General features: G+C 32.1%; 2 protein-coding genes across 2 annotated transcripts; one reads left to right on the forward strand and one right to left on the reverse strand.

The window, feature by feature from the left end:
- The first annotated feature begins 4,115 nt into the window (after positions 1-4,115).
- LOC137807019 (probable enoyl-CoA hydratase 1, peroxisomal) lies at positions 4,116-6,422 on the forward strand. Its single transcript, XM_068607437.1, has 3 exons — positions 4,116-4,665; positions 4,738-5,020; positions 6,058-6,422. The coding sequence occupies exons 1-3, from the start codon at positions 4,256-4,258 to the stop codon at positions 6,157-6,159; spliced, it is 795 nt and encodes a 264-aa protein (XP_068463538.1). The 5' UTR covers positions 4,116-4,255; the 3' UTR covers positions 6,160-6,422.
- On the reverse strand, positions 5,708-8,156 carry LOC137807018 (putative ubiquitin-conjugating enzyme E2 38). The gene is made up of 2 exons (XM_068607436.1): positions 7,235-8,156; positions 5,708-6,040 (listed from the first exon to the last, which is right to left on the reverse strand). Exons 1-2 carry the CDS (start codon positions 8,154-8,156, stop codon positions 5,946-5,948), a joined length of 1,017 nt encoding a protein of 338 aa, XP_068463537.1. The 3' UTR covers positions 5,708-5,945.
- Between the last annotated feature and the right edge of the window lie 6,031 nt (positions 8,157-14,187).

Raw genomic sequence — 14,187 nt, forward strand, 5'->3', positions numbered from 1 at the left:
CCCGGGACTTTTGGCCTCAAAGAAATGGAGGAAAATGTTCACAGAAGGAGGGTGTCTGAAGTGGTTGCATAGAATGGATAAGGCCCTTACGAAGGCCCAGCTGTTGGGATGCAGCTGGGCGGGAGCCACATTGACCTCCGTCAGAAGCGCCCGCTCGAAGGGCGAGAACGGCAAGCGAAGTTTGATCCGCTTGAAGACGGTGGCGTAGAGGAAGAAGAAGGGTTCCCCGTAGTTACTCTATTTAGTTCCTTTTTCTCTTCTCCTTTCTCAAACTTTCTCCATTACCAACAATCTTCAATTTATTTTTTATTATATCATTAAAATTTATACATTCACATTTCCTAGCTCTTGGATGAATAAAGGAAATTCATGATGTAGTAAAAATGTCAAAGAAGTTATCAAATATTTTAATTTAAGATTGAATGGAAACAACAAAAAAAACACCCATAGCATAAGAGTCTTCTAGAAAGAAAAGAAAAAAATAAGAAAAACATGAACAACCTGTGGAGTGGAGGCAACAGAGGGTGTGCCGCCGTGCAAGAAATGAAGGCGGCGAAGGGCGCTGAGAAGGCTGGTGGTTATGCCGTTGTGCGTGGAGTGGAGGCAACGGAGGCACCATGCGTGGAGTGGAGGCAACGAAGCGACGACACCATGCGTGCATGAAATGGAGGTAGCGGAGCAGAGGCACTAATGTGAGTTGATTTTAGGATTTTTCATTAGATTAGTGGCACTTTACTTAGATTTAGATTTTAGAACAATTATAGGTGAGAAGCCTAAGGAAAATTCCCACTGGACATTAACTTAACAAGTGTTAAGTAGATGTGACAATTCATTTCCATAAGGCCAAAGGAAAAACACAATTAAAGGTGAATATGAATTACAAACTAGATGCAGAATTTAATCAAACACAAGGAGTGCTAGAACATGAACCGAATTGAATTAAAGGAAGCAAAAACAAGAACAAGACATATTTTGGAATTGAAAATAGGAATGGAAAAAGATGAGTGAAAGGAAACTTAGGAGATGGTGAAATTGTGAATGAGCACGACACTTGGATGGTGAATTGAATCCAAGATAACTATAGATGCCGCCACTTGAGAGCTCACAACACTCACAAGATAAGACTAATGGTTTAGAGGGACAATGCTCACAAACTCTAATACAATTTGTGTATAGTAACTTTACTCTTCATTCAACTTGTCAATACATGAGGTAGGCCTCCCTATTTATAGATTTAGGAGCCTTGGAAAAGAAGAAAAGAGGGTAGAATGGGGAAAAGGGAAAAAGTGGACAGCCATAGGGTTTGACTAAGTCAATCCCGTATTCTAGGCTTATCCTTCTAGAAACTAGGTCAAAAGGCCTTCAAATGGGCTAGGAACAAGCTAGAATGCTACCCACATCCCCTACTATGCTAAAGGCACTTTATTCTAGCTTATTTCTACTATTTGGACCCCTACAAATGAGCCTAAATTATTTACAACATTGTCTAAATATTTAAGAAGACTAGTAGGAAGAACTTCAAGTGCTCTGGACCTGGTCCATTCCTCCTATTGATGAGGTCTTCCTTTGATTGTTAAGATGACCCTTCATAGTTGGCATCCTTTGTCATCTTCTTGTGGACTTAGTTTTGGGGTCTTTGTGGGTTTGCATCAGGCACGGTGCATTGTGTTGAAGGCAAGGAAGGAGAAACGTGTATGTTGGAGGAAAACCTAATTTAGGTTTTAATTTTTGTAGAGTGACTACAAGAGCAGAGAGCAAGCAACACTTCCAGGACAACACATACTTTTCCTTTTTTTTGGCAGGTCAATAGGCTAGCTCGTTCTGCCCCGTTGTTGGCTCGCACGGGCTACGGGTTATGTGAGGCGGGCTAAAGCGGGTCAGCAGGTTGAATTACTAAGGCCGCCTCGCATTTTTTACTAGTGGGTTGCAGGTCGTCCGCATGGCCTGCCCTACATTGCCATTCATATCTAGTGGTGAGTCAGGCTTTATCATGGTGACTCTAGATATGAACTCATCAACTGCAGAAGAACCCAAAAATTGAGTAATCTGTTCAATGACACGAGGATCTACCTAGTCATAACCACCATGATGAGGTGGTCAGCTAGCAAGGTCGACCACCCCACTAGGACCAACCAACCCATCCTGAACATCACCTGGTATAACCCAAAATCCCCTAGAAGATGGAGAGCATGAAAACTTAGAAGAAGACATAACTAACCTTTAAAAGAAAGTAGAAAACACCTCGCCACAATTCGACACTCGGAATATAACTTCGTATTCAGAACCAGAGAGAATAAGCAAAGGATAACATTTGAAATGAACTACTATTTATAGAGGTCTTACCACAAGAATATGAAACATCGTCCCCCTTTGAATTGTTAGATCCACTTTGATCTCACGAGTCTAACTGGTTGTACTTGAAATGACATGGCTAGTGGAATCGTTAGATCTACTCAGATCGGACAACTAGGTTAAAACTTCAACGTCAAATTTGCAGTAATCAATGATTAATATTGTCCCCTCCAACCTCGAAACACCAAATGGTCACATCTAGACTCTTCTGGAAGATTTTCCCTTGAGACTGAGGGGCTAATGTACCGGTCAGGACCAGACGAACTACATCACCCAATATCGGATGTTATCTGACCGACTATAGTCAATGCTTCAAGGTAAATTAAGAAGATATACGATAAATAAGGTAATTTCATTTGAAGTTATGATACATATTAAATACGACTCATCAACAAGGGAGCCCATTACAAAATCTTTAAATAAACATGTTAAACAAAAATAATGTATGTCTTCATCAATACATTAATTACACTCAAACAATTAGTACTTACTTGATTGTCGAAAAATCTTTTTTATGTACACTTCCGATCGAGAGCTAGAGATCAAACAAGAAAAAGAAAATGAGGGAAGCATGATCGAAAAAGAAAATTCATATTGTCTAAGCCCCACAAAAGTACAATAAATAATTTTTTAAAATCATTTTCAAACCAACTTTAATAAAAAATAATATTTTAAAACATAAAATTATCAATTTTCTTTCCTTAAAATTTAAATAAAAAAATCAAACCAAAACAAATTTAGAATGAAACTAAATTTCGAACTGCTACGGTAAATTGGATTACTTGGATAATTATTTGATATTATTTTGATAAATATTTGATTCAAATTGGAGGAAGTAAATAATTTAAGTGTGTTAATTTGGTTAAAATTTCACAAAAATATTTTAAATAAATTTATAAGCCTATACACAAATCATTTTATAATTGAAAAAAAATCATAACAATTTAAGCGTGTTTTCTTTTTAAATTTATTCTTCCTTATATTTGATTTAAACATAATATTATTGGTGTTGAATAATACATTTACAAAATTCATATAAAATAAATATTTAAATGTGTTAATGGTATCTTTAAAATTTTGATTTTAGTTCTTATGTTTTTTTTTCTCTTTATTTTACACCCTCTAAACTCTTAAGTTGTAGTTTTTAGTCCCTAATTATTAAATACATGAATTTGGTTTTATTTTCTATAAAATGTTTTTCTTTATTTTTTATTCTTTCCAAATTTTGAGAACATTATTTTGGTCTTCACATTCATTTAAGATTAATAAATATCAATATTGTACAGATCTTTTTTTTTTTTCTGAATTGCTGTATGTTTTTAATTGATCACACTAACAAGAACCAGTTACAATAATTTTATTTTTTTTATCAATGTGTCACATAATAATAGAAATAAAAAAACGATCTTACGGGATTAAAAATAAAATAAAATCAAAAGACACGTATTTTAAATTTAAAAATAACATTATAGGAAAAAAAATGCACTAACAGTCAAAATAATATTGCTTTATGAATCAAGCATTTATACGGAATCTCCCACTTCTAGCTTTTTTTAAGCTCAACATTAAAAACCGAGATCTTAGTATTTGTTCAAGATCATTCTAACGAACCACATGTATTTAAAATATTTTTCTCAATCTCTTTTTATCAAATATATAATTTTTTATTTATAAGATCAATTTTAAAATTTCTTTAAAAATATGAATTATAAAAAATAATAAATCATGATCATATATGTCCAATAATAATTAGTTCGGTGGTGGATAAAAGATAATTATGTGACACGTTATATATGTGTCCAATAATATTTCTTTTGCGTCACGAACTTTGAGACTGCATCATCTCTTCCTAAGCCAACTTCACATAAACAGCAAGTTTTCCAACCATCGATTCGGGTTAAACATGGATCGGCAATCACCGGAGAAACTAATACTCGTGAACCGCCACCCAAACGGCGTCGCAGTGGTCACGATCAATCGTCCAGGTTCTCTAAACTCGCTGACCCGGCCCATGATGGTGGACCTGGCCCAGGCGTTCAAGACACTGGACGGGCAAGATTCGGTGCGGGTCATCATATTGACCGGGTCGGGCCGGTCATTCTGTTCGGGTGTGGATCTGACGGCGGCGGAGGACGTGTTCAAGGGCGACGTGAAGGATCCGGAGAGCGACCCCGTTGTGCAAATGGAGCTCTGCCGCAAACCGATAATCGGAGCCATAAAAGGATTCGCCGTCACCGCTGGGTTCGAAATTGCTCTCGCCTGTGACATCTTGGTCGCTGCCAAGGGATCTAAGTTCATGGACACTCACGCTAGGTTCGTTCCCTTTATCCTTAAAACAAATCGACTCTTCGAATTTTGAACACGCCCCTGGCGTGTTTGTTGCAGGTTTGGGATATTTCCCTCATGGGGTTTGTCTCAGAAGCTTTCGCGCATCATTGGGGTTAACAAAGCGCGCGAGGTATCTCTCACAGCCTCACCTTTGACCGCTGAGGTGGCTGAAAAGCTGGGTTTCGTGAACCATGTGGTTGAAGAGGGTGAGTTGTTGAAGAAAAGCATGGAAATTGCGGATGCAATTGTCAAAAACAACCACGACTTGGTGTTGAAGTACAAGGCGGTCATCAATGATGGCGTCAAACTTGATCTTGGCCGTGCACTTTCCCTTGAAAAGGTTAGTACCTTGTAGAATTTATGTGTATATGGCATGAATTAAATAAAAAAGATTGGTTTGTGTTAGGTCCCGGGAAAGGAGATGAGGGATGGGTGAAGGTAGGATAATAGGTGAATTTCAATATTATGGCTAACATGTTTAAAATCATTTTTAATACGAATTGTGCAAAGTCATGAGTCTGGTCCGATTGTGGTTATTGATGGTCGTGAACCGATCCTTATAATGTAACAATGTAGCATAAATCAGGAGATCTCATTAAGTTAGCCTTAACTGTCCAATTAAAGCCGAATCATAACGATAAATAAGTTTTAGGATTTTGTCCATATGTACCATCTAATACTGTATAGAAAGGGACGAATCTAATAGACACAAGAAAATGGTACACTTATCCTTTACCATTTCATGCTCTAGGTTATTCTTACTCTTGTCTAGAACAAATTGCAATATTAAAGAAATGTAGTAAATGCTATGAAAAAAAAGCTGAAAACAGGATCTTATGATCCTATGTGTGTCATAATAAAGAGTGAGAATGGTCGATAATGGAGAAAACGAGATATTTCTAGGCCCTGCCCTTGCTGGAGATGTCACTGACACCCACAGTAGAGCTGGGTACAACTTTTCCTAACTTCACAAAATAGTGTAGTACGAAATTATGAAGAACCATTATTTCCCTTTTTGACCACGAAACTAAACGACACCAAGACTCTCTTCAATGACATCTCCAGGAAGGGCAGGGACGAAATGCAATTTAGGGGCAACCAGAGATTAAAGTATTGTATTTTTCATAAACATTGGAAAAGAGTAAAGGTTGTGTTACACTGAAATTCTATCTGGTGATTGATTTGTTTACTTTCTCTTTGGCACTATTTCTTTCCTAATTGTCTGGCAATCTGCATTATCCATTTAACGCTTCTCTTCCATGTAATCAATAATCTTCCTTGCTGGGGATTTTGCCATTTTCCTCATTTGTGTATATTTTGAGCTGTACACTCCAAATCTTCTTACATACAAATTCTCCACCTGTGTAAAATATTTAGGAGAGGGGTCATGATTATTATAACGGAATGACGAAGGAGCAATTCAGAAAGATGCAGGAATTCATAGCTGGTCGAAGTTCCAAGAAACAGTCCAAATTGTAGTAGGTTCTTTATTTGCGCTGATTTTTGTGCTGTAATTGTATAGGATTTTTCTTTTCATGGACTAAGCTCACGCATTAGCCAAATCTTGATAACCAATAACTAATTTGTGTGTCGTTACTGTGCCGGTCAACAAATTTCAGGTTTTACTAGCATACATCCATGCAAAATCTGCAAACTTTAGTTTTTAGTTACCAATTATGTAAATGATAGCACTTCCTTCCTTCTTAAAATTAATGGTACGAATTATTTCTGGATTTTGTTTACTTATATATGTTATTAGCCCCTTTAAAATACGGAATTTCGTTTAATTCTACGACTGTATTGAGCTCTTAGGATCTATTTAGTAGAGAGGGGAAAATAGGATTAGGAAAAATTGATATAAAATTTATTTTTATAAAAACAGTGTAACTAATAGAAAAATTACCCTAAAATTCTTTTCATTTCATTTTAAAGAAGAATGAGAATTTTTTTGTCAAACAGTAAATAACATATATTTGACATTCTTTATAATAATATAGTAATATTTTTAAATTAAAAATAAATTAAAAAATAAATTAAAATATTAATTTACTAAAATGTACATTTGACACTGTTTATAATAATAGTAATATTTTTAAATTAAAAAATAAAATAAAATAAAATATTAATTATTAAAATGTGAAGTGTATGTTTTTGATGTGTGTTAATATGATGAGGTGTTAATCTATCAGCAGCCAAGAAGAATATGCAATAGTTACTGTGAGAGGAATATACTACAGAAAGAGATAGAAGGAGAGAGAGGAACAATAAAAACAAAACAATAATTACAATTGCATGAACATTGTAGCTTGTTCAACTGGGGATAAGATAACAACCAAAGATTGCATCATGAACGAGTACATTGTGGCCTTTTCTTCTGTTTTTTTTTTCTTCTAATCAACAATTCAATCTTATGAAAAGGCCATAATAAGATATATATATTTATACACACTACTTAAATTATTATAGATAAATAAAATTAAACAGGCATAGGTTAATTTTCAAACACTTTCAAGACCATGATTTCTCCCCTGGATCTCGTTAATTTTGTTCTTACCAAATTTCCTCGATCTGAAAACCTGTTTGATCTTTTCCACTATCTTTTTGAAGACTCCACTGCTTTTTTTTTTGGATTCTTGGCTCTCCACCTCCAACTGTTCTCCCAAACCCTCCAAAGAAGCACCATTCCGACGAAAAGCTTTGAGAAGCCCAGGGTAAAGCATCACCAACCGCTGTATGAAACTCCTTGAAACTTGGACCATCGGAAAACGCAAGTCGCAACCGTAATACCCAACTCCGACGCGCCCATTCGCGTACTCGCGGCAGGCCGCGAGAATCGAAAACGCCCGCCGGCGAAAATGATCTCCAACGAAGGCTTCGAAGTTCCGCGGCGGGCGCTTAAGAAGGTGGAAGGAGGCGATGCAAGTAATAAGGAAGACGTGCTCGTTGTACGCACGTGATTTCTTCTCTGACGGCAGAGCATCAGGTTCGTTGAAAAACGGCTTCTCGTTCAGAACCAGAGCTTGAATCGAGAGCAACACTTGCAACATCGTGGACTCGGATGGGTCCCACGTCTCTTTCTTTTTCCCGTACCAAGTGTTCAGCAGACTCAGACACACCTTCCCGCTCTTGTAGAGGTTCGGGTTGTGTCGGTACCCGAACGAGTGGTAATACAGCTTGGGAGGGTTCCTGGGATAATCCGAAGGGAACACGATGTCGAAGAAGAAGAGACCATCGTGGTAGGGTGTGCCCGCGGCGCCGACGATCACAGCCCTCATTAGATCAATGCGCCGCTCGTAGACTCTCACGTAGATTGATTCCGGTAAGTTCTGCTCCAGAATCTTCCACTCTTTCACGATGGTTTTGTACACTTTGCTCTTCGAATCGTTGAACCATTTTCCGTTCTTTGATCCTAGAAAGTGGTGATCTGAATCGTCTGACACAACGTCGAAGTGCTCGAACTCCATCGTATTTTCCATCTCTACTTTTTCTCAAACTCAATTCAATTGAAATGCGAATTTTAAGAATTTTCAACTTCAGGGAGTGAGTTTTTAATGTCTATCAAACTCTTTCTACTAGTCCGTTGCAGGAACTTGAAAGGTTTGATCTGAGTTATTCTTTCTAAAAATAAGGATCATACAATACAACGTTTTTTTTATAACAAGAATCTTTTTAATCCTCTTAGTTTTTTTCTTCTTTTATAGTATATTATCACATCATGAATCGTTTCATTTGCTTCTCATCTTTCTATACTTTGTTTTGTACTTCAGAAAACACTCATTTTAGTTACTTAATTTTTATCTCTTTCTATTGCTCCTCTCTCTCCTTTTCTCTACGTCACTTCCAAATCAAGAAAGTCTCCAACCGTCATCTCTTAAGATTCTATTCTTTTAACATTTCTAATATTAAAATATAAGCATTCAAAAATTTGCTTAAATAGCTTTTATTTCTCATCAATTTTTCCTCTCTTCTTTAGTATTATTTTTCCGTTTTAGACTTGAATAAAAAAATTATTTCTATTTTGTTATTATTATTAAAGTTAAAAGTTAATATTAAAATTTATTACATGAGTTAATACATAGGTTCATTAGTTAATGAACTGTTTTTATTTCTATTCTGTTACGTACAAGCTAATTACAATTTTGTCAACTATAATACTTATTTTTTTCACTAAAGTTCTCAATAAAGTTTTTGTTTCTATATTTGCTGTTAATAAAATTTTGTATTATGCTTTTGATGCAAAACAAGAACATTCAACAAGTATGTTAGATGGTAAAGAGCTTCGTTATTAATAGATGAGAAGAATATTTGGTTATTGCAAAATTATTTTTCATATAATTTCTGCATCAAAATAGTACAAGCATTTAAAACGGGAGAACAAAAAATGTTAATTCCTTTTTTCAGAAAAACAACTAATACGGGAAGATATTTAGATATCACACAAACATAGCTAGACTGAATTCAATGTAATCATTTATGCTCTGTTTTGGAGTGAGGAGTGAAACAGTAAGAATTTGAGAAAAAAAAGTTAGTGAAAGCATAAGGATTTGAGAAGAAATTTTTTATGTTTGTATTTAAGTATGTTAGAATTGATGTGTGACAAAATTTTATTGGTAGTTGTGAAAGTATTTTGAATTATTTTTAATGATATAAAAATAAGATTACAAATTTATTTTTATGTATAAAACAATTAAAAAAAATGAAATATAAGTCTTTTGTGTGTGTAGATTTTAGTTAATTAAAATAATGTAAAATGAAAATAAAGACATTAAATAAATTATTTTAAATATTTTTGTGTTATATTAAAAATTTATTTTATTATTCATTTAACTAATTAATATTATTTAATTTTATTAATAAGATAATTCAATATTTTGTTAGTTAAATTTATGTATTTAAACAGTTTTAATATTATTTACTATTATTTTCTTTGTATTATATTATGTTATATATATATATATATTATTTATATAAATAGAAATATTAATGATGATTTTTGTTATTATTATTATGAAAAGGTTAATATATTTATAAATTAAATGAGTATTTAAAATTTGGCTAATATTATGATATATAAATTAATAACAAGAAAATGATATTTTATATTTCATGTATCATTCTTTATTTGAATTTGTATGGTATAAATAATGAAAAAAAAGAGTTATCGATTGAAAGCTAAAATACATAAATTTATTACATTTAATTTAGAGAGAGACATTTTCAAGTCAAGGAAAATTTAACAAAATTAAGAACATAATAATGTTAATTAGAAAAAGAAAACATACCCCTAACAACATCTAAATACTTTTTGTGCAGAATGTCAAACATTTTTCTAAAAGACATATTTATTCCTTTGTCTAACAATAATTACATCTCTTTCATCACCAATGTTTTCAATGCACCATTTGGAAAAATCACAACCTAGAATTATTCTACTTCTAATATATTTTGAATAAAAACATAAAATGAACTTTGACATAACATTGTTAAGTTTGCTTGAAACCTAATTGAATAAATGAAACTTTGTACTTAGATCAACCCCCAAATCGTTTTCTAGCATTTTTTTTTCCAGTTGTTGTTCTAAAAACAACAAAATTTCCACAATCGCAAATACATGCAACAAAAGCACTTGTGCTCCACCACCATGAGCAAAAGTACAATGTTTTTGCTCACCAGAACTGGTACAATTACACAATGATGACGAGTGATACGCATACATTGCAACCCACTGAAGCAATGCTTTCGGTTGTCCAAAAAAGATAATGGATAATATAAACAAAACATTGCAGAACTTGCATTCAAAGGAATATTAAATGATAATGCGTAGCAATAAAACATGAATATTAAATAAAAATTGTAACAATATCCAACATGAAAAATAACAATAACATATTCATTATACATCATTTTCGTTGATGACATTCAATCTTCTAGTTTGTCCTTCCTTTCATCAACCCTGTCAAAATGTGTGTCGAACATGTCCAAACAGTGTATTGATATCCAACCTCATGGTGGTCATACTTTTTTGGATGTTTTATATCCCGATCCAAATTTGGGTTAACATTTTCGCATCATGGGAGATTGAGGGTTGAGGTTGATCGCCTTGAACATGTTCTTCTGGAAATGGTAAGTCTTCCTCATCTTCTTTGTCTACCTCGTCAGGTCTACCTAGTTGCCAAACACCATTTACTTGGAAGATATTTAATTTTCTCATAGTTTTCTTCCCGAAGTAATGATTTCATCCTAGTATTATTGATGCATCATTTTACAAGTTCATGACTTTTCTACGGCAAGTGCATCATGTTCTCAGAAGTAATAATTTGTCCCTAAGGAAGCATATCAAACTCACAATGAACAATTGAATAATCAAGTAAAATATTCACTAAATAGAAAACAAAATAATAAAGTTTGTTGAAATTTGTTATGATTGCAATGATTAAAATGAAAACAAGTCAAAGACTTTGTTGATTAAATTGAAAAAATAAGGATTGAGGTTCATCTTTCTTACTCTTTTTTTATTTTGATTAGCATAACAATATTTTATCCTTTGATTGATGTTGATGCCCATATATTAATCATTTATATTGATTCCTCGCATATAAAATTATTAAGGAGTCTCCTAAATATCGATTCCTCGCATATTTATAAAAACTTTTTATCATTAAGATTAGAATTTGATAAAAATTAACATTTCAAATCTATTCTTAGCATTCGAATATGTTAAACATTATCATTTGGGTCAAAAACTTATAAATACTTTTTAGTCAAATTAAATTTCGAGATCATGGTAACAAACATTACAAACAAAATGATAATACCAATCATCAATCAAGAACATAATATTATGTTTAAATATCACCTCAATAAATAAGAGTTTGAATAGATTATTCTTAATTCCAAAGGGTAGAATTAGTCACACATGTTGGCTGTTACAAGCAGGGAGAGCAAGAAAAGAAGATCCAAGATGTTTCTCCTTAACGACTGCCTTTTTTAGGTTTCTAACACCTTCTATTATCTCAATTGGATTCCAATCCACTCAATGGTGTTTTCCTCTCAATCACTGATTTCTAGGATTGTTCCTCAAGCCTCATATTTAACCTAGTTGGGTTTGGGCTAAGTCACTTCTCGTTGAGCTTTATTGGGCTCGTCTGAATGAATTGCACAAAAAAAAGGTCCAATGTGAATGGAGTAATCTCGTCTGGGCGAAATCCTCTGGGGGCGTTTGGCTTAGGCGAGTTTGGGCGAGCTGTAGTGTGTGCTTGTGTGTTCCAATTTTCTTTTTAGCTTTGTATTATCTACTTTTGCTCAATCATTTCCATTCTTCCCTATAATCCTAAAATTAACACAAATTTGGGAATAAATTGTTCTTATTCAAATTAAATAACAAAATATGTAATAATTTATAAATTCATAAATTAGGGGTTATTTTATTTTTATTTTATCAATTAATATCCATAAGTTCCTGTATTTAAATATGGAATATTACTGAAATATGACACTTATGACAAGTCTAACCGATACACCTACATGATATGTGTTATCAAAATGGCATATGACAGAGACATGTTGTTATCTTGACATTTTATCATGTGTTGCATGATACAATGAGGTCAATTAATGAATATATCTTTTTTATGCACCATAACATGAAAACATATTTATTCATGAGTTGTGAGAAGTTACTACCCCGATGACACAACATGTGCACTCATGTGTAATGAAGTAGTTTGTCATTCATATTCAAACTACCTACATTTCTGACATTTTCACCATGTTCCTGTTCACGAATCATGGATGATATTGTCATTGCTCGATCATAATTTACTCCCTCAAGGATGGTACCAGGGGTTAATTTAATGTCATCATACATCAGATTTGCCACGTTCATCCAATCCATTTGTCTTATCTCAATTCGTTTTGAGCTAATCTGAATAGAAAGGTCACCAATAGCTGTAAACTCTAGATTTGTGTAAAAAACTTTGACCAAGTTTTCATAATATGAAAATTTCATTCATGAAAATTTAAATTGTTTAGAGATTGAAACCCTAATGCGACGAAAAATGGAAAGCTTTCGTGAAACCTTTTCTCATAAACACAATACTTAGGTTCTAAAACGCAATACTACAAGTTCTGAAACACAATACTACAAGTCTTGAAACACAATACTAGAAGTTCTGAAACACAATTCACAATAAACAAAATACATACACAAATAAGACAATAACTTAAATGGAATACAATCCTAAAATAAAGTTAAAGACATCAAATCAACCCGAAAATATAATTATATTAATATTTGACATTTTATAATTTAAATATTCAAATGGATTTTGGATTCTTATTAATAAAATAAAAATTGGATAACTATATTTATATTTCTAATTTTAAATAATGTATGAAATTAATTCTAAATAATAACTAAAAAATATTTATATTAGTATTTCTAACATAATATAATGCATGAAATGATATGAATTTTAAATAATATAAAAACTGGATAACTATATTAATATTTCTAATTTCAAATAATGTATGAAATTAATTTTGATTAATAAGAAAATTTATATTTATATTAATATTTATAATTTCAAATAATGTATTAAGATTTTTAATTTAAAATAATGTACCAAAAGAAAACTTATATTTGATCATGTTTTCTTTTCTTCCAAAAATACAATAATATAAATTACATAAAATGGGTAACAATATTTAAAGTAAAGATAATTAATTTATTAATATAAATATTCAATTTTAAATAAAATATTTAGTTCTTTTATTCAAATATGGTAATTAATTTAATTATAACAAACTTATGCACATAAAAAAGTTCAAATTTAAATTATGTAATATAATTTTTTTACATTATAACAATTCACAACAATTTTTTATATATCAATTAATAATTTTTAAAATATATAATAACTTTATATTATGATTCCATTCAATACTTATAAATTATAAGGATAAGGCTTAGCTTATTAATCAAAATACAAACTAAAATATAAGTATAACAATGGCTTTAAATTAATTTCAGGTAAACCACAAACTTATTCAAATTAACCAACTATAAAATAAATTAAATACATAATAAACAAATAATAAACAAAAACATACATAAACTCATGAATCTAACAAAAACACAAAGAAAAGTATAAATTTTTTAAAAATTACATATCTGGAAAAGCACATAAGAACCTGATGGATGAAGATGAAGTTGTGGTTGAAAATTTTATACCAAGAATATACCTCAAAACACCCACATGAAATTAAAAAATCAAACAAAAATTATTCAAAAATATGAAACTAGAAAATTCAGAAAAAAGAATAATATAATCAATTATCTACAGTTTTCAACAGCATAATCAATCATGCTTTGCCTTTAAAAACGGAGATAATCAATTATGTACACATTTTTAAATGCATAATCGATTATGCTTCCATTAGCACTCACAACATAATCGATTATGTTAAAAAAAATAGAAGGTAATCGATTATACATTATGGATAATC

The sequence above is a fragment of the Phaseolus vulgaris genome, chromosome 3 (assembly GCF_000499845.2).
Source record: "Phaseolus vulgaris cultivar G19833 chromosome 3, P. vulgaris v2.0, whole genome shotgun sequence".
Taxonomy (NCBI): domain Eukaryota; kingdom Viridiplantae; phylum Streptophyta; class Magnoliopsida; order Fabales; family Fabaceae; genus Phaseolus; species Phaseolus vulgaris.